The 27,582-nt window shown below is 35.7% G+C and overlaps 1 protein-coding gene across 1 annotated transcript; it reads left to right on the forward strand.

The window, feature by feature from the left end:
* Positions 1 to 2,392: 2,392 nt before the first annotated feature.
* vps35l (VPS35 endosomal protein sorting factor like) lies at positions 2,393 to 27,385 on the forward strand. Its single transcript, XM_048170522.1, is given in 32 exon segments — positions 2,393 to 2,463; positions 3,012 to 3,111; positions 5,043 to 5,105; positions 5,107 to 5,220; positions 6,161 to 6,277; positions 6,354 to 6,378; positions 8,547 to 8,623; positions 8,738 to 8,866; positions 9,070 to 9,154; positions 9,397 to 9,453; positions 9,541 to 9,637; positions 10,775 to 10,822; positions 10,906 to 10,999; positions 12,361 to 12,501; positions 12,596 to 12,796; positions 15,432 to 15,478; positions 16,078 to 16,189; positions 16,324 to 16,440; positions 17,345 to 17,398; positions 17,507 to 17,587; positions 17,674 to 17,736; positions 19,293 to 19,378; positions 19,525 to 19,605; positions 19,697 to 19,760; positions 21,071 to 21,169; positions 22,863 to 22,940; positions 23,690 to 23,804; positions 25,626 to 25,765; positions 25,853 to 26,018; positions 26,109 to 26,227; positions 26,819 to 26,965; positions 27,052 to 27,385. Coding segments are annotated over 32 exon segments (3,033 nt in total). The 5' UTR covers positions 2,393 to 2,446; the 3' UTR covers positions 27,151 to 27,385.
* The last annotated feature ends 197 nt before the right edge of the window (positions 27,386 to 27,582 follow it).

The following is a 27,582-nucleotide window of genomic DNA, read 5'->3' on the forward strand; positions in this document are numbered from 1 at the left end:
AGGCGGTCTCATTTAAGAAAAGTAACCGTTAGATTGCGAAGTAAGAAAGAAATTACAGTATTTTACACCTCACGAGGAAAAACAGTCAATTTTATTACAGTTACTTTTCTTAAATAAGACATCCTTGATGACGTATGCAGCCTTCAAATGCAACCTCCGGAGGATGCAGCTATTGGTTCATGGGTTCACAGAGATCGATCCTAGTGGTAAAATTGAAATTTCGAAAGATTTTGAAACATTTCAAAACAGTTGAAGTACTTAACAGATGATATAACGATGCCTTGTTTACTGAAATCATGTTATTTTGGCAGTTCGATATGCGCTCTGAATCACTGGTTTGAAGCAAATGATTCGCAAAGGTTTCAAAGCTTCACGAAGCATGTTTTGAAAGTGCCCATCACTTCACAGCTAATAGATGTGAGCTAAAAGACAAACCTTGAAGCAAATTATTCACTAGTTGGCTTCAAATGTAACAGACATGAGTTAAAAGACAAATCTTGAATTTTTGCTTCACTAAGACAGGCTGAAGTTTTGCTGTTGTACCATATACTGTATAGCTTTTAATCTACTCTTCAGTCATTCTTCCAATTCACACAAATAAGTTAGTTAAGCGATTTTTGCAGCTTTGTCTTATTATATCATTTTTTTTTTTTTTTTTTTTTTTTGTACTGGGGAAGAAACGTTGAGTTCTAAAAGTAGGTATTTAGTTTGTATATTAGCTAAGGTTAAAGTTCATGCTAACATATAAAACAGGTGTACTGTTAGCCTGTTAGCCTGTGTAGGCTAATACTAGAGCACTACCAGATTGCGTTGTATGGGTGATCAGGAAAATTTGTTAATTAAAGGTTAATTAATGGAAAAGGCAAGAAAAAGATGCCAAAAAGACCTGAACATAATTTATATTTTCACAATGTTTCTCATCTGGTTTCACAAAACACATTTGGTTGTCACAAACCAATCTGTCATTGCTGCATTGCAAGTGAACTTTCTTTGAACTTTTGTTGTTTTGTTCATAGTTAGTTCATATAGTTCACAGAGAATATATCATGTCACACAATTTAATGTGGTAGGCCTACTTGATGTTATACACTACCAGTCAAAAGTGTTTGTAACTGTAAGATTTTTTTTAAGGTTTCTTTTTTTTTTTTTTTTTTTTTTTTTTTAAGTCTCTTCTGCTTACCAAAGCTTAATTTATTTGATCAAAAACAGTAATTTTGTGAAATAATACAATTTAAAATAACTGTTTTCTGTGTTGGCAAAGCTGAATTTTCAGCATAATTACTCCAGTCTTTAGTGTCACATGATCCTTCAGAAATCATTCTAATATGCCGATTTGCTGCTCAAGCAACATTTGTTATTATTATATTATACAACATTTATTATTAATATAAAGCTTTTGCAACATTATAAATGTCTATACTTTAACTTTTGATCAATTTAATACATCCTCGCTGAATAAAAATATTAATTTATTTAATTTCTTTCAAAAAAAAAGAAAAGAAAAGAAAAGAAAAGAAAAAAAAAAAAAAAAAGAAAAAAAAAACTCTTACTGACCCCAAACTTTTAAAGTTTTATCACTTTTATCACTTTTAGTGATAATGTTACAAAAGTTTATTTTGTTTTGTTTTGGTTTTTTTTTCAGATAAAGTTCTTCTGAACTTTCTATTTATCAAACATTCCTGAAAAAAATGTACACAACTGTTTTCAACATTGATAATAATAATAAATGTTTCTTGAGCAGCAAATCGGCATATTAGAATGATTTCTGAAGGATCATGTGACACTGAAGACTGGAGTAATGATGCTGAAAATTCAGCTTTGCCAACACAGAAATAAACTGCATTTTAAAATATATTCAAATAGAAAAGTTATTTTAAATTTTAAAAATATGATTAAAAAATATGAATTTTAAAAATCTATTTTGCTGTATTTTAGGATCGAAATAAATGAAGCCTTGATGAGCAGAGAAGAGACTTTTTTTAAAAAACATTAAAAAATCTTACCGTTCATATATACATACATAGCCTATAACACTAAACAGTCATCAGAGAAGAGAGAAGAGATGTCACTGCAAGATGGAGGGGAAGTATTTTTGATTAAAGATTGCAGGACACATGAACTTAAATAATAATTAATGATGTGCACTGGATATACGGCAATACAATAATTTCAGGAGACATTTTAGAGACATATTACATTATATAATTTTAATTTATATAATTTTATATAATTTATATAATTATTTTGGAACATCAAAAGGACATTTCAACCGGTTTTTATTTATTTATTTATTTATTTATTTTTTCTCTCTCGATGAAATGTACAGCTTTCTACTGCGAAATACATCAGTCACAAACAAAAAAATAACTTTGCATACTTGGTGACTTTTATTATGACAGAAGACTCTTCTCTCGAACACTTCGGCATCACATGACACTGATTGAACATGGCTTCAGTTCAGTGGTAAGAAATGTTTACATTTTAAAACGTTTATAACGTTTATACGTTTATAACATTTTAAAACGTTTATAACGTATTTCAACTCTAATGTTTTAAAACGTTTATCAAACTCTAACGCGGCGTAATGTCAATGAATAGAGGAATTATGAAGAATATATGCGTTGTAAGATATCTGTACCAGCTATTAAACATTGCTGAAGTCAAGAGGAAGCTTCCTCTGTGTGTAGTGTTATGACAGTACTGTGATAGTTTAAGGCTGTGGTGGTACCATGTAATTTTGATACTACCATGATACTGAATGAGTATACACACAATGGAATGTACTTATGTTGCTTAAAGCCATTTCAAAGAATATTATGGTGTTGTATTTGTACCATGATAATACTACATTTTGGTCTTGTCCATCAATCAACACAACAATAAATGCTATTATCATGGTCCCATGTGCAGAAACACAATGGTATTATATGGTATATTTTGCACATTTTATTGTAATTTTGTCACATCTAGCATGATTATGATTATCAATATGAAATGTGTGTTTTGAACAGGCACTCTCGGGGCCGTAAATATGAGAGTGAGCGGCAGGCGTGTCGTTTGGAGGTTTCAGCAGTGGAGTTCAGTGACTATCATCCACTCAAAGCCATCACGGTACATCCACAGTTCTCCTAAATACTCATTAAATGTTTTATTTAAAGTAATACTGTTCACTTGTTACAGGTTCAGTCCTTGATTAAAAAGTGTTTGAGTGTGTTGATCAAGAATAGGCTACTTTAGAATAGGCTACTTTTTTGTATATTTTGTGTAAATAATAACATATTTTCCTTCAGTTTCTATTATGTTACCTGTCTTGAGTGTTTACCTGTTCAGCCACTTGCTGTCCAAGTCATACACAAGCCATTGACCGATGTCTAATAATGCTGCTGGCTGGTTATCAGACTATGGATGGTGTAGCCTGATGGTTAAACATCTGGATTGACAACTGCACATGGTTTGAAGCGTGAATTATCACCTCTGCCGTATGCCCAGTTGTTTGCTGGAAATTTGATCAGATTTTGGCAATCAGAGTGGATCAAATCTTAAAAATCAATTTTTCAAAAGGAAAAAAAAAATCCTTAAATTGTAATAGGACATATAAAGCAGTCTTGATTTTGATCTGGTTCAAACCTTCAGTATGTGTTGTTTAAAACTTGCTAGGATTGGGATTCCTTTGATACATTAAAAAGAAAAAAAAAAAAAAAAAAAAGAATCAGCATTATCCTAATATCTGTAGAAGGATGGATGTCAACAACAACAAAAAATGTAATAAAACTTTTAAATTGGTCAAATAATATGACATTTGAATCCTGTAGTAAAAAATCTTCACACCCCTGTTAAACCAGCTGTTTTTTGGCCCGGTTTCACAGACAGGACTCAAGATTAAGCCAGGATAAGGCCTTAGTTTAATTAGGACATTTGAGTAGCTTTTATAAACATGCCTTTAGAAAAAGAAAAAGAAAAAAAAAAACGTGTCTTTTGTGTGCATCTTGAGACAAAACAATGGCACTGATGTATTTTAAGATATTTTAGTGCAAGTTGCTTTCAGTTTAAACAGCTCAAACATGCATTTTAGTCTGGGACTAGGCCTAAACCTTTTCTGTGAAACCGGAGTATAGTGATGTAAAAAATAAAACAAAGATAAATACTATCATATTCAATGTAAAACAACCTATGCAATACCACCAAAAAACAAAGTGACACATTTCTTAGAAAGAAAAAAAAAACAACAACAACCAACTTGGACTAACTAACTAACTAACTGCATTAAGTGTGTGCACCCCTGAACTAATACTTAGTTGAAGCACCCTTTTATTATTTTTTTTACAGCACTCAGTCTGTTTGGATAGGAGTCAAACAGCTTGGCACATCTTGATTTGGGAATATTTTTTCATTCTTCTTTGCAATAATGTTCCAGATCTTTTAAATTACTACCCTCTTGGGGTTCTCCCACAGATTTTCTATAGGATTCAGGTCTGGTCTCTGAATGGGTCATTTCAAAAATTCATCTGTCTTTGCTGAAGCCATTCTTTTATTGATTTAGCCTTTCTTTTGTTTCGATCATTGTTATACTGAAAGGTGAAAATTTTGAGACGGGGATAGCTGCAGGTTGGAGTAATGGGCATGCCGAAAGGTGAATTGCTACAACAGAGTTTTAAATCCACTGAACATTGCGATATGTATCAACATATTTGCCTGTAATCTGGATTTGGTAATCTGGAAATGTTCTCATTCTCAATCAGGGTGGTCCAATCCCATGTGTTTTTTGTTTTGTTTTGTTTTTTGTTTTTTAAAAAAGGCATGAATCCAAAATGGCTTACCAAATTCTGAATAGCAAAACATAGGATTTCCAAATCTGACTTATTCTGATCCAGATTAAACACTTTGAGGGACTGTGTATTCTTGATGAAAACACCAAACCTCTGGTTGCTCCAAGAAGGCTGAATGTGTAATAAGTGAGTTGTAAAATGCTTTGGACGAAAGTAACTTCATGAACAAGTTATTTCAGTCAGTTCAATTTTGGTAAATAACTGGTTTCTTTTCAGGTGACAGATTCTAAATCTCGCCGTAGTGGGCGGAAAGGCAGCACCTCCTCCTCATCTTCTTCCTTCTAGTTCTGTGGCTCTGGATCCACTCAGCTCCATGCTGGATGGGACCGACCCACTGTCTCTCTTCGCTGCGGCGTCTGAGACCCCAACTCTCCCACACAGCATCTCTGCTGGGGTAAAATTCACAAACTTCATACACATACAAGTACACACACCAGTAGAAGTATTATTAAAATCTTAATGTGCACTAGTACCCTTATAAAAAAGCACTTGTGCAGTGTCAGATGGTAATACCATGGTACTTACAGTACATACATACCATAGAATTCAATAATTACTATATAAACGTTTCAAAGGTACTTTCCATGATATTATTGTGTGCCACTGAATTTTAATTAATTGGTGAAATATACCTTAAAAGGTGCAGTAAGCGATTTCTGAGAAACCCTGTGGAAAGTGGAGGAGAGAGAGTGAGCAAGAGGGAGATTTGAAGAAAGACTGTAGAAAGAGTGATGGCTGAGCGACATTACAAAAAAGAAAAGGTTAGCGGAGTATCACTGCTAAAAGAAGGGTTATGGCAAGAGCTTTATGACCCGTATTAATATTAGAAAAGCTTTCCAGTGCTGGAGAGACCTAAGCGGGAAGGCCTGAACACAGACGCAGAGGTTGTGTTGTTCCTGCTTCATAGGTGAGTAACATTGGTTGTGTTGTTGTGTAGTTTTGAGTGTCATTGTGTGGAGTTGGTGTGCTGCTGCTGACTAACAACTAACTCTTCCTTGTATATACTTCTTTGTTCATTTTTTGTTCTTCTTTGTCATTCATTCATCATCTTCACCTTATTTTTCTGCAAAGCATTATTTTTCTTCGCTTCAGCTATGATAAAGAGACATCCACTCTTGCATTGTGTGTTTGTGCATTTTGGGGGTGGAGCAATGAAGGGAGGGGTGTGTTTGTTTTGGGGTTGATTTCAAATATCGAGTGTTTCTCAGAAATCGCTAAGTGCACCTTTATGTATGTAAACTGGAAATAGTCACATTATCTGTTGATAGTTAAAATTATGTGGCTGTGAACACGCGTCAAACTGGTCTTTTTCACTTTTTACTATTGTGTTTTAGGAGTTGGGTCGGAAACGTCGGGAGAAAGAGGAGGAAGTGGGCCTAGACTTTGAGCCGTGGTCATCTAAACGTGGAGAAATCTTGTCTAGATTCACCACCACAGAGAAACTCTCTATAGTAGGTGCAGTGGTTTGCAGCTCTTGTCAGTCTTGACTTTTGGCAGACATTAATGAAGCTTTTATTTCTCTTACAGAACCTCTTCATGGGCTCAGACAAGAGTGAGTTCATCGGTTTTTGAAGACACTTTTTTTTAATTTGTTCTTGGTTTTTTAACTACTCCTGTTGTTGTTATTCCAGGGGGCTTGACAGCGCAGAAAGTCAAATCCTCCATTAAGCCTTGGTTGATTTTCAAAATTTGGTTCTTTAATTTAATTTAATTTAATTTAATTTAATTTAAAGGTGCCCTCGAATGAAAAATTGAATTTATCTTGGCATTGTTAAATAACAAGAGTTCAGTACATGGAAATGACATACAGTGAGTCTCAAACTCCATTGTTTCCTCCTTTTTATATAAATCTCATTTGTTTAAAAGACCTCAGAAGAACTAGCCTGGTAATACCAGACTCTGCTACTTCACTTTGCTTCGTAGACAGTCTGAAGTTTAAAATCTGAAGTTTCGCTTGTCTGAAGTTTAAAATCATTGGTTACCCGTAAGCCAATCAGATACGTTTAGTTATGACGTATGTTATCCGCCTGTACAGCCGCATCGAAGCACAGACATCATGCATCGAACTCAAATCTATGATTGAACTTCCACTGTAAACCTGTTGTAAACACATGATGATGTGAGCGAAATACCGGAGTGAACATGGCTGTAAACGACTTTTGCAGATTATGCGAAGTTAATGCATCCCGAAGTTTGCATCCCGTGTCTCGTTTCCCATTTCCGCGGTCGTTTCGGTTTTCGATTTCTCTAACCTACAATGTAAAACTCGGCGCTTAGCATCTACGTCACGGCTCTCAGCCCGCCCTCTGTTCGTTGATTGGCCCGGCTGTTTCCAGACCGGTGGCAAACACAAAGCTCTGACGCTGTATCAGACTGAGTACAGAAGCGAAATGAAATTGAGCGGAAGTAGGAAGTCTGACGTAGTCAGGCTACAGAAGAACAGGCGAATCTCAACATAACACCGACTGTTACGTAACAGTCGGGGTGTACGCCCCCAATATTTGCATATGCCAGCCCACGTTTCCAACATTATAAAAGGCATTAGACAAGGGCAGCCAGTATTAACGTCTGGATGTGCACAACCAAATCATCAGACTAGGTAAGCAAGCAAGAACAATAGCGAAAAATGGCAGATGGAGCAATAATAACTGACATGATCCATGATAACATGATATTTTTAGTGATATTTGTAAACTGTCTTTCTAAGTGTTTCGTTAGCATGTTGCTAATGTACTGTTAAATGTGGTTAAAGTTGCCATCGGTTATTACTGTATTCATGGAGACAAGAGAGCCGTCGCTATTTTCATTTTTAAACACTTGCAGTCTGTATAATGCATAAACACAACTTCATTCTTTATAAATCTCTCCAACAGTGTAGCATTAGCCGTTAGCCACGGAGCATAGCCTCAAACTCATTCAAAATCAAATGTAAACAATATAACAGTATACAATACTCACATAATCCGCCGCATGCATGACGAACACTTTGTAAAGATCCATTTGAGGGTTATATTAGCTGTGTAAACTTTAAGGCACTGTTCAAGGCAAGCGCGAGCTCTGTGGGCGTGGACCACGTGATTTAAAGGGGCCGCAGCATAAAATCGGCGCGTTTATAATGATGCCCCAAAATAGGCAGTTAAAAAAATTAATAAAAAAAAAATCGATGGGGTATTTTGATCTGAAACTTCACAGACACATTCAGGGGACACCTTAGACTTATATATCATCTTTTAAAAACATAATCTAGGGCACCTTTAATTTAATTTAATTTAATTTATTATTATTATATTTATTTTATCATTCAATTTTTAAATTAATAGAAGATAACAAATAGAGGATTAGTGCCTGACATTAATTTTTAAATATCTAAATCAATAATTATCATTATTATTTATTAAGTTTTAGTTATTAATTATTACATTATTTGTAAATAATTTAGGTTTTACATCAATTTTCAAAATAATAATAAAATGAATTTTCTAAATCCATTGCATTTTTAATAAATAATTCAGGATTGGTACCTGACATACAAAATAGAAAAACAACTGTTGCAACCTCTATAAAATACTTAGCAAACAAAAATCCAGTAAAAACTTACTGACCCATCCTGACCAGTGCTGAGAAAGTAACAGATATCACATGACAATGAGATCTATGTACTGGTTCAGCAACAGTTTGTAAAATCTTTTTTACATATTTAATAGTTTGACTTGTGTTAAGGTAAAGCATCCAGTCCCAGCTCAGCCGTGTCAGAGAAGGTGCGCACTCGTCTGGAGGAACTGGACGACTTGGAGGAGGTGGGTCTCATTTGGAGATACCTTGTGGTTTTTTTTTTGTTGTTTTTTTTTGTTTTTTTTTTTGTTTTTTTGGTAGACGTGTTTATGAATGTGCTGTTCATTGTGTGTGCTTAGGGCTCACAGAGGGAGCTGTTGAACCTGTCCCAGCAGGACTATGTGAACCGCATTGAAGAGCTCAACCAGTCTCTGAAGGAGGCCTGGGGTTCAGACCAGAAAGTCAAAGCCCTAAAAATCGTCATCCAGGTCTGGTGAACCCACAAACCAACAGTGCACACTCATAAGACATTTGAAGTCAACATGAAATCAAGTCTATTTAACTTTCAATCATACACATTTCTGGTCTTGTTATGAATGATTCATCAGTGCATGTTGTTCCAATGAAAAAAATGATCATAATCTCCATCAAAATGTAATAACTTTTCCTTTTCACATTATTTTTGTCTCAGTGCTCCAAGCTGCTCTCTGATACATCAGTTATTCAGTTCTACCCCAGCAAGTTTGTTCTCATCACAGATATCCTGGACACCTTTGGTAAGAGTTGCTCATGATAATAATCTTTTTGTTTGTTCATATTTTACTGACAAACATATCTCAAGTTTTTGCAATAATAGTTTCTTCATATATAAAAATCAAAAGTCTTCACCATTTAGCTTTGTCAGTGCTGATAAACACCAGCAATAATTTTAGGTCAGGATGAAAAATATTTTTAAAAGCTGCGAGATGAAAGGAAAATGTCTCTGTCCATTGTTCCTGATGATGTTGTGTGTGTGCAGGTGGACTGGTGTATGACAGGATCTGGTCAATGTGTGCTGACCCTCATCCGTTACCAGGTAAAATAACATGCATCACAACTCAGCATATTCTTTTACCATCTCTATGACATTTATTATTGATTTTCTTATTAATGTCGTTCTCAGAATCGTTCTCTGCTGATGATGTGAATGACACAGCCAAAGAGACGTGTCTCAACTGGTTCTTTAAAATCGCCTCCATCAGAGAGCTTGTCCCTCGACTGTATCTGCTCAACATGATTCCAGATACTTATTCCAGTATTTAAGCATGTTCAATAATTCAGTTCTATTTTAAAGCTAAAAATGATTAAATGAAATATGTGTGTTAAAACAAACGGCAATGTTTTAAAAGCACCAGCACTTTACTAAGTCATTCTACCATGTTTTAATTATAGCCTAAATGTTGAAAAATCTTTTTTAATTTTTTTTTTAAATGGAACAGTTTATTTAACATTTTTAGACTAAATCTAAAAAAAAAAAAATGCATGTTTCTTGTTGAGTATCATATTTGATACATCAGGATTAAAGGAATACGAAGCTTATACCTGAGTAGTAAAAAAAAAAAAGCCTTAGTGTCATTCAGAGGTCCAAACCGAGCAAAAACATTCAATTTGGTGCAGTTGCTGATATTTAAGTGGAATTAAGATGAAATTCTGATAGCTTTTAATATAAATCAATGAGATCTTTATAACAGTATATCAGACTACTTACATAAAATGCATATAAATATCAGCCATCACTCTATTTAAATGCTTAGTTTTATCCTCAATTTTATGTACTTTTTATTGTGATGGGCAAAACGTATAATTCAATGCAATATAATGTTGGTTGGGAGTTGTACAAATAAACGTTCCTCAAAACCCTGATTAATCATATTTGATACTCACATTTTAACATGATTTTTCTAAAAAAAAAAAGAAAAAAAAAAGAAAAAAGAAAAAAAGATTGATAGTTTCAATCCAGTAAGTGTTTATCTTGAAATATTACTAACAATCTGAAAGTCATTATTATTACTTTATGAAAATCAGTAAAGATTTCACAGAAAAAAGACACGTGTACCACAACCTGAAGGTGGCTACATTTTTAGAATTACATTAAAAGGCCTTTGGCTTGCTAAAGTAGGATAAACTATCAATCAGATGACAGATGGCATGTAGTAGATTCTGTACAACTGTTTTTTTCTGCAAAGATTTGTACATGTTGATAATTTAGAGGCATTAGAAATTTGTGTATCAAATTTGATAAGTAGGCGTTATAGGGTTAAACTGGGTTGTGAGAAAGAATTGAAAGATTGAAAAAAATAACATAAATATGAATTTTAACCTCAGAGTGTAATAGTGAGCCCTTGACTTTAGCGCAGATATGTTGAAGCTGCTCTTCTGAAATGCAACCGCTTCTTGACAAAGTCGTAAGTATCTGAGCAATGCTACTCTTCTGTTCATGCAGGTGGGTAGTTCCATAGGTCACTGATGTTCTCTCTCTGTTCTTTAGTGGGATTCAGGAGACACTGCAGAGACTGACAGCGATGATCAGAGGAATAGGAGACCCGCTGGTGGCTGTATATGCACGGGCGTATTTATGCAGGGTGAGAAATTAAAGCTCTCTAATCATATTTTATTGTATTTCATTATATTTAACCAAATGAATGGAACAAATTAAACTAATTGAACCAATTTGCAAAATGATTCACTGTTTCGAAACGGCACACACTGGTGACGCCTGCTGCTCAGAACGATGTAAATGCAGCAAAATAAAGTGTAATTTATAAAATGCAATTAACAAATCATCTAATACCATTAAACATGAAATATGTCTTCATAATGTTATTTTATTAAATTATCAGACTTGTTTTGTTTATGGAGAGATTGGTTAATCAGGCCTATAAAATACTATTAACTACAACTCTTATTTTTTTATTGATACAATAAAATAGACAATTGATACAATGTCATTAAAGGCTTAGTTCACCCAAAAATGAAATTTCTGAAATATTCTCATGTTGTTCCACACCCTTGACCTTCGTTCATCTTCTGAACACAAATTAAGAGGTTTTTATCCTCCATTGAAAGCAACGAAGGGACGAATTTGTTGAACAAAGTTGTTATTTTTGTTTTGTTTTTGCACACGAAAAGCAATCTTGTCCCTTCATAGTATTAAGGTTGAACCACTGTAGTCACGTCGACTATTTTTACTACTTTTCTGGACCTTGAAGTTATTATTTTTATAAAAAAAACCTCGGATTTCTTCAAAATATCTTAATTTGTGTTTCGAAGATGTGGAACGACATAAGGGTGAGTAATTAATGACAGAAATTTCATTTTTGGGTGAACTAACCCTTTAAATGTCAAAAAACTATATCTTAGACCACTTCTTTTTCACCATAGGTCAGGTGTGCAAAACTCAGTTCTTTGAGGGCCACAGCCCTGCAGAGTTTCGCTTCAGCCCTAATTAAAAAAAAACCTGATCCAGCTAATCAAGTTCTTCAGGCTTATTTGAAAACTACAGGTATGTGTGTTGGAGCACGGTTGGAACTAAACTCTGCAAAGCTGTGGTCCAGAGTTTTGCACCCCTGCTATAGGTAGTGGTGTTTCATAAGCTGCTTTTACACTGTCGGGCAGAGCAGTTCTAAGAACGGTAAGGAACGGTCCCAGTTATATTTCCACTTGAGCTTGGTTTGGCACGGCATGATTACAAACCATTCTAGGCCCGGAGAATGCATGTAGTGATGTCACCTTCTCAGGATTGGTCACTTATCAATTGCCTGGCTGCCAGTTTCTCTGTAGCTGGCCAAGCGTGCTATTTGAGCAAAGTAAACACAAGTTAATGATAAAATTAAAAGAAATATCTGATCATCCTCCATAAATGCAGTCGCAATTTGCATCCCATATCAACTGTAAACTCTTGTTACCAAGGCAATGACTGATCCATTTGTATTACATTCCAAAGAGCTCCATTATCAGCCCCACAGTGGAAAATGAAACCGTATCCGTACCAGCTGGGCCGGATTGGCATGGAATGGAGCGGTTAAGCAATGAGAGCGGTTTGGGCCAATGGTGGAAAAGTGGCTATACTTTCAAATTTCACATGGTGATAATAAAAAGAGAAAAAAACCTGCAGATTGAAATTGATGGAGGGACCCGAGCCATATCATAGAGACTCTAGCAATCTATCTTTCTCTCAGGTTGGGATGGAGGTGGCGCCGCATCTGAAGGACAGTCTCAATAAGAATTTCTTTGACCTGCTGGCCTCGTTCCGTCAAATTCATGGTGAAAGTGTGCAGAATCAGCTGGTGCTGCAGCGGGTGGAGATTCCCATCTATCTGACCCTCTATTCTCCTGCCATACACTGGATCCTGCAGTGTGTGGCATACAGAGCACCAGAGGTACATACACACTCCACTCCAGTAAATGTTTGACTAATTTTTATTAATCCTATGTTCCATTCAAAGTCAGACAAAGAACATTCCTACCTGATAACTCGCACTAACACCCATGAAAGCGTTTCATTACATGCTTGGAAGATGATGTACAAGGAAACCATATGACAGTGCTACCATTAGCTTTGCAGATATTGATTATCTCATTTATTATGCAGGTGTTCAATTATAAACAAAGATTATTTACTGTGTTTTAAAATAATTAATTAATTTTTTACTGAAACAAAATTAAAGTTTTAATTTTGCCGAAATTGAAAATAAAGTTTATTTAATAATCAATTAATTAAGTTTTCATCACAGATTTATTCAAAAATACTTTAAATAATGAAGACAATATGTCAAGTATTGAGCGACTACTAGACATAATACATTTCAGTAAGTTCTACTGTTTTTTTCAACACCTGAAGGTCATTCATGTTTATTTTGTTCTAACACTCTTCAAAGGAAGAGATGATCGCTTCACATGCGCTTTGCATTGCCGCTTGAACTGAGGCAGCTACAGCAAACTGTCACATCAAAACATTTATTGTTTGAATTTCATTATAAAACCATTAACAGAGACTGGTATGTACTTTAAAACACTGGTAAATAATCTTCTTTGTTGATAATTGTACACCTGTAGAACAAAAGTGAGCATTGCAAAATGTTGTTTGGATTTGCTAGAAGACATTTTTACATTTCCACACAAGTTTCCAGGCTAAAGTCTAGTTGCATTTCATTGCATTGGGACATGGGAGCTTGGGGCGAAAATGTCCCTGCATAATTAAAACAAATAAATAACAACTCTTGTGGTTAAAGTGAAATGCGAAAATGAACAAAAAGTGTTGATTCTGGCATTACATTTAGATCTGCTTATAAGATTTTTTTTATGCATTGTTTTTTGTTTTTTTCCAGTGTTTAGATTATTACCAATCACACAAATGTATCTGTTGAACGCTTGAATGTAATGATCAGTCATTTCCATTAGTCAGTGGTGAAGAAGAAATCTGCTAAAAACGTCAGTTTTGTTAAACGTGCAGGTACAATGCAAAAAGAGGTTCATTATGCAGTGTAGTCATCTTCACTGATTATAATGGGAGTTTTTACGAGATTAGCAGAAGTCAGTGATCTTGCAATGAACTGAAGTCATTGACCGCTTCAATGATGGGGAACATTCATTGCTTGATTTCTGTATAATGTACTCCCAGTTTGAATAACCATTTTATTTTTCATGCTACTAAAACAACCAATGTGAGAAGCAGCTTTATGTTAGAAGCAGCTTCATTGACAACTCAGTAATGTAAAAATTGCCTTTGTAGATGTTGATCATATTTTATTGGTAACAATCTATAGTATTCTGATTAATTAATTGATTAAATTTAAGTATTTGATATAAAAAAGACAACATATATACAATAAGTACGCTAATTAGAAAAGGGTAATTCCCCTTACAAAAGTGGGAAAAAAAATTGCCCCTTAAAGGTGCAATATGTTAGAAAATACATATTAAGTACTTACAAAATTAAGTACTTACAATATCCCAAATGTTTCCAACTATTTGTAAATCGTGAGAAAATTGCAATTTTAACCAAGGCTCCAGGACGTGTGAGGAGTCGCTGGTCAATTGCGTCATACCCGTGTTACCCTCAGGTTTCCGGCTTTTTTTGTTGAATAGAAACCATGGAAACACCAAAATGCTTTACATGTTTTAATAGACAAGGGAACAACTGTTTTGATATATTTATAGGACAGAAAAATGAATTATTTTTATATAGCTCAACACGTTTAGTATTATTATTTAAGTAATGTTTTTATTTACCATGATTTTACCATGCCTCAGAGAAAAACACTATTTTTGTGAAGTAGCTAACACAGTATAATCAGATGCAGTTTTATTTTTAGTAACAGTAATACAGAATTTTCTCCATCATACAGTATTGTTTTAAAATGAATTGCATGCCATTTATCAACACAAGCCATCCACCAGTTAATATGATATTCTAAAATCGATCTATCTTACTGCAGTGTGCAACAAGTATCTCACAGCAGCCGCTGAGCGAACAAACAGAGTAACGTTATAACATTTTCAACACACTCAAATGTATCCAATATGATAAACAGAGCTGCGTTACCTCATACTCATGACTGGAAAAGCGGAAGCAGCGTCGGTGACTGTGACATAATAAAAGTTCTGCTGCTCGTGAGGCGTGTGTTGCGCAATCGCTCCAGCTCTGCTTCATACTATAGTAACGCTAATAATCGCATCCATGAACATGATTTCTTCCCGAGTCCTATCCCGATTATTTCCACCGGCTGTGATGTGAAGACCACATGTCCCAAGATTCCGCGCTCAAACTTGGCTTCATCAAGCTACGCCTTTGTTTTGAATAGGCCTCTAACGACCTCTAGCGGACAGAAAATATTACATATTGCACCTTTAATGTAAAAGTTAATTTCTAACTCTGCAGTGAACATTCTTTCCAGTCAAAAAAAAAATGAAATTAGTTTAAGTTTGTTGATTTTAGGTCAAATAAATGTCTTGCAAATTTGTAAGAGCCTTTCAAAGTGGTTTTGATCACGTTGATCTATTTGTCTTTCAAAGGTTCTGCTAACAGAGATGATGGACAGATGCAAGAAGTTGGGCAACAAGTAAGATTTCTCCACTGAGGGACACTTTACAACTTAAGATCTACTGACACCATGAAAAACAGTGCATCTCTATGAACCTCTTTATTCCAAGCTCTATTCCAAAATGTTTTTTTTATTTTTTTTTATGCTAGGACAGTTTTTTTATATATATGTATATATTCTGATGGAAACAGATAAATGATCAACTTGAAAATCATTGTGAATAATGTTTTGTTTTGTTGCATTGGACTTTGAGTGAATTTTGTTTACTTCATCTCATACTACTGCAGACCATTAGAGCCAGACATTCTTTATAATTAATGAATGGTTCCTTAGGCACAAATGATGCTTCAAATATCTCTTTTTGCCTAGCAGATGGATGAAAAAATAAAACCTAAAAAAATGAAATCCCATTGAGACCTGGTCTAGAGACCAGAATATCATAAATATTTGGTGGTGGGCACTTTTGACCATTAAGCAGCCACCCAGATCAGCCTAGCATTGTGGTTATAACTTTTATATGGGCATGCATCTTCAGAAAATCTAAAAATCTAGTATTGATTTTACAACTGCAGCATATATGGTGTTTGAAATTGCATTATTCATTCATTTTCCCATAGTGCTCTCCTGCTGAACTCTGTCATGTGGGCATTCCGGGCAGAATTTGTTGCAGCGAGAGCTACAGACTTTATTGGAATGATCAAAGACTGCGATGAAGCTGGATTTCCCAAGGTGACACACACACACACACACACACACACACACACACACACACACACACGAATACCAAACTACACACAGGTCAAAAACACTGAATATCAGTGTCTATGTCATAGTTTATTCTCATGATCCTTTCTGTTCTTCAGCACTTGTTGTTTGCGTCTCTGGGCCGCAGTCTGTCCTGTGCTGACCCTCCAGAGAGTGAAAGACTCTCCATACTCAATGAAGCATGGAAGGTCATCACTAAAGTGCGCAGCCCAAGGGTAAACACCTTTTAACCTGTGAATGTTTTAAAGCACACAGTATAGAAAGGGAATCTGAAATAAGAAATGAATACAGATTACATTGGCATTAGTGGAATTGCTTTGGCATGAAATGCAATTCCACTATTGCATCAAATTGTATTTATCTGACTTTTATCAACTCGTAGCAGAAAATGAAGAGGTGTCATTTCAATCACAAATTCAGTATGGAGTGCCACAAGGCTCAGTACTAGGACCATTGCTTTTCACCCTACATGCTATGTGGGGTAAATGCCTGATAAAGTAATGGGACCGAAACAGTGCTAAATAAATTTTGACAAGTTTTGCAAGGTGGGATAGTGATTTTTCTCTAGTTTATTGCACCCTACATGCTACCCTTGGGACATATCTAACATGGAGTTAGCTTTCACTGTTGTGCTGACGATACTCAGCGCTATATCTCTACGAGGCCCAACAAAACATACAGTACCAATTCACAAAACTGATGTAATGCATAGTTGATATTAAAACTGGATGCCTAGCAACTTCCTATGACTAAATTCAGAAAAATCATATATTTTAATTTTTGGAACAAAAGCCTCCAAAAGTAATAACCTAGAATACTGTCTAATTCTTGATGGCTGTTCTGTCAAGTCTTTGTCATATGTTAGGAACCTGGGTGTGCTATTTGATAGCAATTTGTCATTTAAAAAGACACATTTCTAGCATTTGTGTTTGCGTTTTTACATCTTAAAAATATCTCTAAGTTATGACAAATGCTCTCAATGTCAAATGCAGAAAAGTTCATTTGTGCATTCATGACTCAATCTACTTTGAAATGATCTGTATTGTATAAAGCACTATGACTTGACTTAAATCCATTCACTGTATGTTCACTTTTCTTTGTATTATGCCTATAACTCAGGATTACATCAACTGTGCTGAGATCTGGGTGGAGTTCACCTGCCGTCATTTCACGGTGAGTTATCTGCCTGAAACATCAGGTGTTGCAATTCATCATTTGAGCAGAATTTTTGAAATGTTTCAAGCCTTTTTTAACATGTCATTTAAAATTCCTCCCTCATAGAAACGGGAGGTGAACACAGTTCTTGCTGACATCATCAAACACATGACTCCAGACAGAGCTTTCGAGGATGCATATCCACAGGTATGCAAGAAACATACACATGATGATGATGTTAGATGTTTTTGATGATGTCAGCACAATTCATCCACTTTCTTTTGTGTTCTCAGCTGCAGTCAGTGATAAACAAGATCCTCACCTACTTCCATGACTTCTCAGTGCTCTTCTCTATGGTATGACCACAATAACAGACCAAAAAGTCCATTTTTAAATTTATGGATCATGGTGGAAGATTAGAATGCTCTAATTTGTGAATTCCTCCATTTCACAGTTGAATATACCTAACTATATAAAGTTACCTGAAAACAACTTTTACATTTTAAAAATTAACCTTTTAAAACATTTGTGGTGCTGTATGGCCAAATTAAAATCTTAAAAAAAAAAAAAAAAAAAAAGAAATTTTGACAATGTTAGTCTAAAGAACTATGTTTCAGTTTAGACTCAAGAAAACATTCTACATACCAGGGAATAAATATGCGGTTATTCAAACTAATGATAATTTTTTGTTGTGCCATAATACTAGAGTTGGACTAATTTTATTCTTTTGTTGTGTTCTGCATTTCTTTGAATTGTAATTCAGTAAATTCTTATGGAAATTCCAGTTCATATACAAATTTAAAGGTGCCATTGAACGTTTTTTTACGAGATGTAATATAAGTCTAAGGTGTCCCCTGAATGTGTCTGTGAAGTTTCAGCTCAAAATACCCCATAGATTTTTTTAAATTAATTTTTTTAACTGCCTATTTTGGGGCATCATTAAATATGAGCCGATTTATGCTGTGCGGCCCCTTTAAATCTCGTGCTCTCTGCCCACGGAGCTCGCGCTTACCTTAAACAGTGCCTAAACAAAGTTTACACAGCTAATATAACCCTCAAATGGATCTTTACAAAGTCTTCGTCATGTATGCGGCATGCATGCATCGGATTATGTGAGTATTGTATACTGTTATATTGTTTACATGTGATTCTGAATGATTTTGAGGCTATGCTCCGTGGCTAATGCTACACTGTTGGAGAGATTTGTAAAGAATGAAGTTGTGTTTATGAATTATACAGACTGCAAGTGTTTAAAAATGAAAATAGCGACGGCTCTTGTCTCCGTGAATACAGTAAGAAATGATGGTAACTTTAACCACATTTAACAGTACATTAGCAACATGTTAACAAAACATTTAGAAAGACAATTTACAAATATCACTAAAAATATCATGATATCATGGATCATGTCAGTTATTATTGCTCCATCTGCCATTTTTCAATATTGTTATTGCTTGCTTACCTAGTCTGATGATTCGGCTGTGCACATCCAGACGTTAATACTGGCTGCCCTTGTCTAATGCCTTTCATAATGTTGGGAACATGGGCTGGCATATGCAAATATTGGGGGCGTACACCCCGACTGTTATGTTGAGATTCGCCTGTTCTTCGGAGGTCTTTAAAACAAATGAGATTTATATAAGAAGGAGGAAACAATGGAGTTTGAGACTCACTGTATGTCATTTCCATGTACTGAACTATGCCAAGATAAATTCAATTTTTCATTCGAGGGCACCTTTAAACATCCTATTGGGACAGTTCAGTTCAAATTTTGCTCAAAATAATTTTACAGGAATTTTAAAAGAAAATATCATCAGTAATATAAAATGTAAAATAAAAATAAAAATAAAAAACTAGTATGATCATAAAAGTGATTTGTTTTTGCTGATGTATAGTGTTTTGATGATTGCAGGAGAAGTTTTTGCCCTTTCTGGACATGTTCCAGAAAGACAGTGTGAGGGTGGAGGTGTGTAAATCAATCATGGAGGTCTTCATCAAGTATGTTTTTCACTCACTATTCAATATTAGAGCTCCTCTTCCTCTGTGTAGCTAAACAAGTGTTCAAATACTGGATGGTTAGTGTTAATTCTAATTCTAGTAACAAGGTTTCTCATTTAGTTGAGGCTTATATATTTTGTGTTTAGACACCAGCAGGAAGCAACGAGAGACCCCGTCATTCTCAACGCACTGCTGCACATCTGTAAGACCATGCACGACTCTGTCAAGTGAGTGAGATATATATCAATGTGTCTCACTATTAATGCAGAATTAGAGAGAGTTACATTGATGTGTTTGCATGTGGTCTTGGTGTTGTAGTGCTCTAACTCTAGATGATGAGAAAAGATCTCTGGCTCTGCTGATCAATGGATTTATTCGTATGGTGAGTCCCTGTCCTACAATACTGTACAGTCCTCAAAAAAAAAAAAACACTTCCTATTTGCATGAACTAGAAGCTAGAGAGAGCTATTTTGAGAGCTCAAATGACAAAAATATGAACTGGCATCATGTTTTTCAGGACAGTCAGGCCAAAATTTTAAAATTTGTTATTTTCTAGTAATCACATACAGCATCTTGAACAATGAGATGGGCATGTTTTTATCTGGGTCAATCTCGTGAAAATAAACATGCATCAAGAGCTGTGTAATTTCATCTCAGAATAGAAAAAATAAATACATAAGGTTATATTTTCATTCTCATTACTGTAATGCAAAAAATAAATAGTGTTACATAACTGTTAAAGTTTGTTGATTTTCAACCCACTTTGTATTGTTGGTGTCCATAGTATCTGTAAATGAACCAAAATTGTTCTCTACCTGGAACAAGAAATTCATGTTTATTTGTCAGCAAAAGTCTGACTTTTGACAACTCCAGGGCTTTCATGAAAACTACAGATTGTACTTCTGAATTTTTGTGTCCCCGTCCATGAGCTGTTATTTTATGAGTAGGTTTATCACTGAAAATTGTATCATACTTTGTTTACTCTTGAAACAGCATTATGGTTCAAATGGAACACTATGCCAACAGCCTTCTTAGTTGTACATGACAGCATTTTGCTTCGGGGGGTTGGGCAGGAGGTGCCACCGCTCCTCTTCTTCCAAATCAGCTGACGAAAAGGCAGTTTTTTCAGTCCTCCCCCTTCCTCTGTTTGGCCTAAAACACTGTTCTTTGTCATCTAGTTTGAAATGTTGACTACAAATACAGAGGTTTTTCAGCTTTTCCATTGTGGTGTTTTCTCCATATTTATGATTCATTGCAGCCTTTAGCGACTGCATACAGTGCTGGATCCTTCACTGGAATCTGAAAGAATTCATTCCTTCTAAACATTTACTCTTTGAAATCTTGCACCCGGGAACAGTACAGATTGACACCATTGTGACTTAAAGTTTGCTAAGAAGTATTTCCTACTAAAGCAAGGTGGTATTTGACTCTGGTGAAGCCTATCCAATATGAGCAGACTGGAAGTGGCCTTGGACAGCAACATGCCTAGTGCATTATGGGTGTTGAAGTTTTTCTATTTGGCAAAAGGGAAGACAACAGCCCTTTTCTTTGTTTTTTTCTGCCTTTCTGCGGTATAGGCAGCCAATTTTCATTGAAAGCCCATTTTTTCCAGAGTGTACCCCTTAAAAGTAGTATGGTCAGAGTCAGTATCTACAATATAAGCTATGTAGCCTCACTAATTTTTTTCATTAGGTGTCTTTTGGGAGGGACTTTGAACAGCAGTTGAGTTTCTGTGTGGAAGCCCGAGCGACCTTCTGTAATTTAGAGCCCGTCATCATTCACCTGATACATGTGAGTACCCTTTGTCTTAATGCATGTTATCTGTTAAATAAGGGGTTCCCAAACTTTTCTGTCACCCAAAACCCTTTGATGTCAAATATTTGCTTGAAGTACCCCCTGAGATTTTAATTGAATATTTTCATAATTTAACAACACATTCGCATCTTCACACTTATCTGATTTTGGTTAAAGGGTTAGTTCACCCAAAAATTAAAATTTTGTCATTTATTACTTACCCTCATGCCGTTCTACACCCGTAAGACCTTTGTAAGTCTTCAGAACACAAATTAAGATATTTTAGTTGAAGTCCGATGGCTCCGTGAGGCCTCCATAGCCAGCAATGACACTTCCTCTCTCAAGATCCATAAAGGTACTAAAAACATATTTAAATCAGTTAAATAAGTACAGTGGTTCAATATTAATATTATAAAGCGACGAGAATATTTTTGGAGCGCCAAATAAAAAACAAAATAACGACTTATTTAGTGATGACCTGTTTCACAACACTGCTTCAGGAAGCATCGGAGCACAAATTAATCAGTGTGTCGAATCTGCTGTTCGGAGCGCCAAAGTCACGTGATTTCAGCCGTTGGCAGTTTGACACGCGGTCTGAATCATGATTCGATACACTGATTCATTATGCTCCGAATCTTCCTGAAGTAGTGTTTTGAAATCAGCCATCACTAAATAAGTCATTATTTTGTTTTTTTTGGCGCTCCAAAAATATTCTCGTCGCTTTATAATATTAATATTGAACCACTGTACTCACATGAACCGATTTAAATATGATTTTAGTACCTTTATGGATCTTGAGAGAGGAAGTGTCATTGCTCCCTATGGAGGCTTCACAAAGCCATCGGATTTCAAATAAAATATCTTAATTTGTGTTCCGAAGATTAACGAAGGTTTTACGGGTGTGGAACGGCATGAGGGTGAGTAATAAATGACAGAATTTTCATTTTTGGGTGAACTAACCCTTTAATGCTCACATGACATCCAGGTAAACAACTAAAATTTAGACTTATCACACTTTATATTAGGGTCTAACTAACTATTAACTATGACTTTTGCCTCAGTAAACTCCTAATTACTGCTTATTAATAGTTAGTAAGGTAGTTGTTAAGTTTAGGAATGGGGTAGGATTAAGGGATGTAGAATATGGTCATGCAGAATAAGGCATTAATATGTGCCTTATAAGTACTAATAAACAGCCAATATCCTAGTGATATGCATGATAATAAGCATAGAATATTCAGGATACTAAAGCTGGACTTATGAAATTCCTCTGTTGTATGTTGTATTTCTTTGAAATGCAGTTCAGTAAATTCCTCTTATTGTCATTACAATTCAGATTCAATTTTAACATCCTTTGGAGCCAATTCAGTTCAAATTCCTTTAAATAATAATGTTACATGTACTTTTAAATGAAAATATAATCAGTAATGTAAAAAACTAGTGTGATCATGTATTATCTGATCAGAGAGGTTAAACTACTAACTGATAAGCATGACTTCACAATTGCTTATTATACAGGGCTTATTAAAACATTATTTATATTTAGTCTTCTACCATACGTTTTTAATGTTCCTGTGTGTTTTATACTAGTAAACAAATGTAAACTATTTGGAAAATGCTGTAAAATCTACTGTTAATCTAATGAGTGCTGAGGAACTGTGTCATGATGAAATGAATGTCTCTCTTACAGACGGTGAATCAGTTAGCCATGGAGACCAGACGTGTGATGAAAGGAAATCACTCACGTAAAACGGCTGCTTTTGTCAGGGTTAGTTTATTCTTTTACAAAATGTTAATCTCATGAGAAACTTTAAATATAAGTAGTACAAATATAAATATAGTATAAGTAGTTATATAACAAATTCATTTATTTTTTTTCTGCATTACAGTAATGACAACTGGAGGAAATGTGCTTAATTCTCAATGAATTATTAATAAAATGAAGGCTTAATTTCCATATGTAAAATATTGTATTTCTTTCTCTTATTGGAGTGAAATGTGGCCTGGACATGTTTTTGACAGGCTTTGTTAGATTCCGCCTAATAATGTTGGATCCAAGTCTCAAGTCACCTTTTATTTATAAAGCACTTTTTACAATAGATTGTTTCAAAGCAGCTTTACAGTAATAAAGAGTTTAAAATAACGATCAATGATGCAAACTTCATCAAATATAAAATTCTAATTCTGCTGTAAAGCAGGTCTACTGAAGATAATGGTTTTGATTCAGTTCAGTATAATAACTGTAAAGTTAATCAATTCTGAAACAGAAGACAATTCAGCTCATTTCGGTCCAATGTTGATTCAGTTCAATAAGTTGCAAAATTTGTCAGTTATAAAATAAGATAGAATCAGCTCTAAAGCAGAAAACAGTGGTGTCATCATCGTTCAAGTTGTTCTCATCCAGTAGTGTCAGTGCAGTCAAATTGATACTATCAAGTGCCTTTTAAATGTCTTTATCCTGTTTTATCCTATAAGTGACTGAGCTTTTGCTGCCTGTTGTGTGTTGTCTATTTCCAGGCTTGTGCTGCCTACAGTTTCATCACTATTCCGTCCCTCACAAGTATCTTCAGTCGTCTCAACCTCTACTTGCTCTCTGGACAGGTAGCGCTGGCCAACCAGTGTCTGTCCCAGGGTGAGTGCTGGAGCCTCCCAAAGACAAAATATACTCTTGTACATCCTTGTTAGAATGAGGATTTAAAATACCCTTCGTTCAAAACTTTGGAATCTTTAAAATGTATTAAAGGTGCTAAAGAGGATCTTTTCGTCGACTGAGAAACCAAAGACTGTTAGTGAGTTTTTGAAATGAGCGCATGCGTAAGAACAACCCCCCTCATTCACAGCTCATTTCGAGGGAACGCCTCCCAAAACTCGTGCACGAGTATTGGAACACGAGTGTTTACCACCGGCATTCGCTGTGTTGTGTTAGTGGATTCATTATGTCGGACTCACCACAGGTGACTCATAATCTGCAGTTGTTACTCCTGTCTCCTGACAAAAACATTGCATGCGGCGCTTGTAGAGTGTGGAAAGTTACTGGAGCGCGCAGCCGCGCACGTCTTTCACAAGGAACGTCATGGCAGTGATTGACAAGCCAGAGGGCCAATCGTTTACGCGATGATCGTGTAAACGATTGGCTGATGTTTTTAAGGCCCTACCTCGTGCACAGATGATGTATATTAATATTATTCCTTTCAGTGCACCAAATAAATAGTCTTTTATCAGTTAGTAAAGACAGTTTCAAGTAATATTGCAAAAATGTATAAAACAAAACATCCTCTTTAGCACCTTTAATGTTTTTGAATGAAGTCTCTTGTGCACACCAAGGCTTCATTTATTTTATCAGAAATAGTTAAAACAGGAATATTGTGTAATATTATTACAATTTAAAAACATAATTTATTCCTGTTATAGCAAAGCTGAACTTTAAAGGTGCCGTAGAAGGCGTTTTCAAAAGATGTAATATAAGTCTAAGGTGTCCCCTGAATGTGTCTGTGAAGTTTCAGCTCAAAATACCCCATAGATTTTTTTTTATTCATTTTTTTAACTGCCTATTTTGGGGCATCATTAAATATGCGCCGATTCAGGCTGCGGCCCCTTTAAATTCTCATGCTCCCCGCCCCTGAGCTCACGACTGCCTTAAACAGCATAAGCAAAGTTCACACAGCTAATATAACCCTCAAAATGGATCTTTACAAAGTGTTCGTCATGCAGCATGTCTAATTGCGCAAGTATGGTATTTATTGGATGTTTACATTTGATTCTGAATGAGTTTGAGGCTGTGCTCCGTGGCTAATGGGCTAATGCTACACTGTTGGAGAGATTTATAAAGAATGAAGATGTGTTTATGAATTATACAGACTGCAAGTGTTTAAAAAATGAAAATAATGACAGTCTTGTCTCCGTGAATACAGTAAGAAATGATGGTATCTTTAACCACATTAAAGTTAACATTAAAGCAACATGCTAAGGAAACATTTAGAAAGACAATTTACAAATATCACTAAAAATATCATGTTATCATGCATCATGTCAGTGAACTTTGAACATGAGTTGGCATATGCAAATATACAGTCGGGATCATTAATATGTACGCCCCAATATATGTTACGTAACAGTCGGTGTTATGTTGAGATTCGCCTGTTCTTCTGAGGTCTTTTAAACAAATGAGATTTATATAAGAAGGAGGAAACAATGGAGTTTGAGACTCACTGTATGTCATTTCCATGTACTGAACTCTTGTTATTCAACTATGCCGAGGTAAATTCAATTTTCCATTCTACGGCACCTTTAAATCTTAAAGATTCCAAACATTTGAATAACAGTGTACAAAACTGACCTCAGATTGGTGCAAAGAGCAGCCTTTAACATGATCGGCCAAGATTGGGTGTGAAATGGATTTGATAAGGACTGCGAAAATGTTTGAGAAAAATTGATTTCTGTGTCTATTTCTCAGCGGACGCGTTTCTGAAGGCAGCTGTCAGTATTTTGCCAGAAGTCCCGCGTACTATCAGCATTGAGGGAAAACAGCGATCATCAGAGCCCTTCCTTCTTGAATTCATTAACAACTTCCTCTCCACACTGCTTGTAGTGCCGGTAATATATATACGTAATCGTTTACAGGAGTGTTCTAGCCATGTCTCTAATGCATCTCTGAGCATGATTGTTCACTTTGTCTCATAGGATCATCCGGAGCAGGGTGTGCTGTATCTGGTGCGAGGGCTCTTGAATATGGTGCAGGACTACACCTGGGAGGACAACAGCGATGCTAAGGTCCGCGTCTACATCAGCGCTTTACCATTACTAGCAGCAATGAGTCAGGAAAGCTATCTCTACACCATTCCTAAAGGTACTGTGCTAAATCAATGCAGAAAGGTACTCTAGTAAATGTCTTTCTGACATTGAATTCTAAATGGAATCACTTTTGCTCCTGTTGCAGTGGATTCCAATGAAACCCTCTATGGAGGAGATCCCAAGTTCATCGCAGAGATCAACAAGTTGTGTGAGACTCTGATCGGTCAGGTTTTGGATCATTTAAAGACTCTGGGCCGAGATGAGGTGAGACCGAGTACTAATCCAGGATACAGTGTCTCTACTTATGAATTTAAATCTTGAGCTCAGACTTGACTTTTGACCACTAGTTACTGTACTCTGCCTTTGTATTGTCTGCGAAAAGTGAGAAATCAACGCCAAGGCAAAAGCATTTATTTTGGATGATTTACTGCTTCGTTATATGGAGCAGTTTGGTAGCCTATTCATTGGATAGCTGACTAACCTGTGCTATAGGTGGCTAGCTAGCTAAATGGAATAGATTGCGATCTTTCTAATTTGTTTGCCTAATTCTTCTTTTGTGTTACACAATTTCTTACCTTGACCTTGATGTCTGCATTTCAAAGCCATCTCAACCATCATTTTCCTTCGAGAGCAATGGGCCATCCTTAAACGCTGTTAGTAAAAACAACCACTCAACTATTTGTTTTACCTACACTTTTATATAGGTATCATGTGTGCTTCAGTGACAGATGTACTTTTTAAAAGTACATCACTTTTAAAAGTAACTTTCCCCAGCACTGTGTATAATATTATTGTTATGATTTTGCATGGCTGCGGGTCTATTATCTTAAAGCTGTGCTGATATTTGTGTTCAAGGGAGTGCGAAGGCAGGCCAGTCTGGCTTTCTCTCTGTTTGGCTGTCTCTTGGCTCATGGTGATCTAAGGAACAACAAACTCAATCAGCTGGCTGTCAACCTGTGGAACCTTAGCCACAAACATGGCTTCTGTGAGACACGCACATCGGTGAGTCGTACGCACACACATGCACAAATGCGTTGACGTTCAGCGGCAAATGTAATGCCTTGACCTCTGTCTCTCATTCTCTCCAGGTTCGGACTCTAGAGTACATCAAGCATCAGGCACAGCAAGCAGACATGAGCCATCTCTCTGACATGACAGCACGTCTGTCTCTGCAGTCCCGAGCCTGATGCTTTCATGGAGGCATTCCTGTGACAGACTGTCAGAAACCCCGAGACAGGAACTAATAAATATATGAAAGTCAAATTGCTGCCCACATAAAAAGGTTATTCAAACGATTACTAAAATTCCTACTGTCTCAAACTTCTGCAGTGTTTTGTCAAAAATAATAATGTCAGTTTGCACTTGTTTTTGTACAGTTTGTGTGCATAACCTAGGAATTATGTAATAAAATACTCAAAGTCATGATGCCTTGTTGATTTTGTTTGAGGACTTCAGGTTCAAATCTTTTTTCTCCGGACAAGTTTCTATCAGAACTGCATGTTTTAACTGGAAAAAAAGGTATAATTTGGATGTTTACATTTGATTCTGAATGAGTTTGATACCAGTTGAGATAGAAGTTGCTTGATCTCTACAAACATTCATTAATAAAAGGTCTTGTT

The sequence above is a fragment of the Megalobrama amblycephala genome, linkage group LG20 (assembly GCF_018812025.1).
Source record: "Megalobrama amblycephala isolate DHTTF-2021 linkage group LG20, ASM1881202v1, whole genome shotgun sequence".
Lineage (NCBI taxonomy): Eukaryota > Metazoa > Chordata > Actinopteri > Cypriniformes > Xenocyprididae > Megalobrama > Megalobrama amblycephala.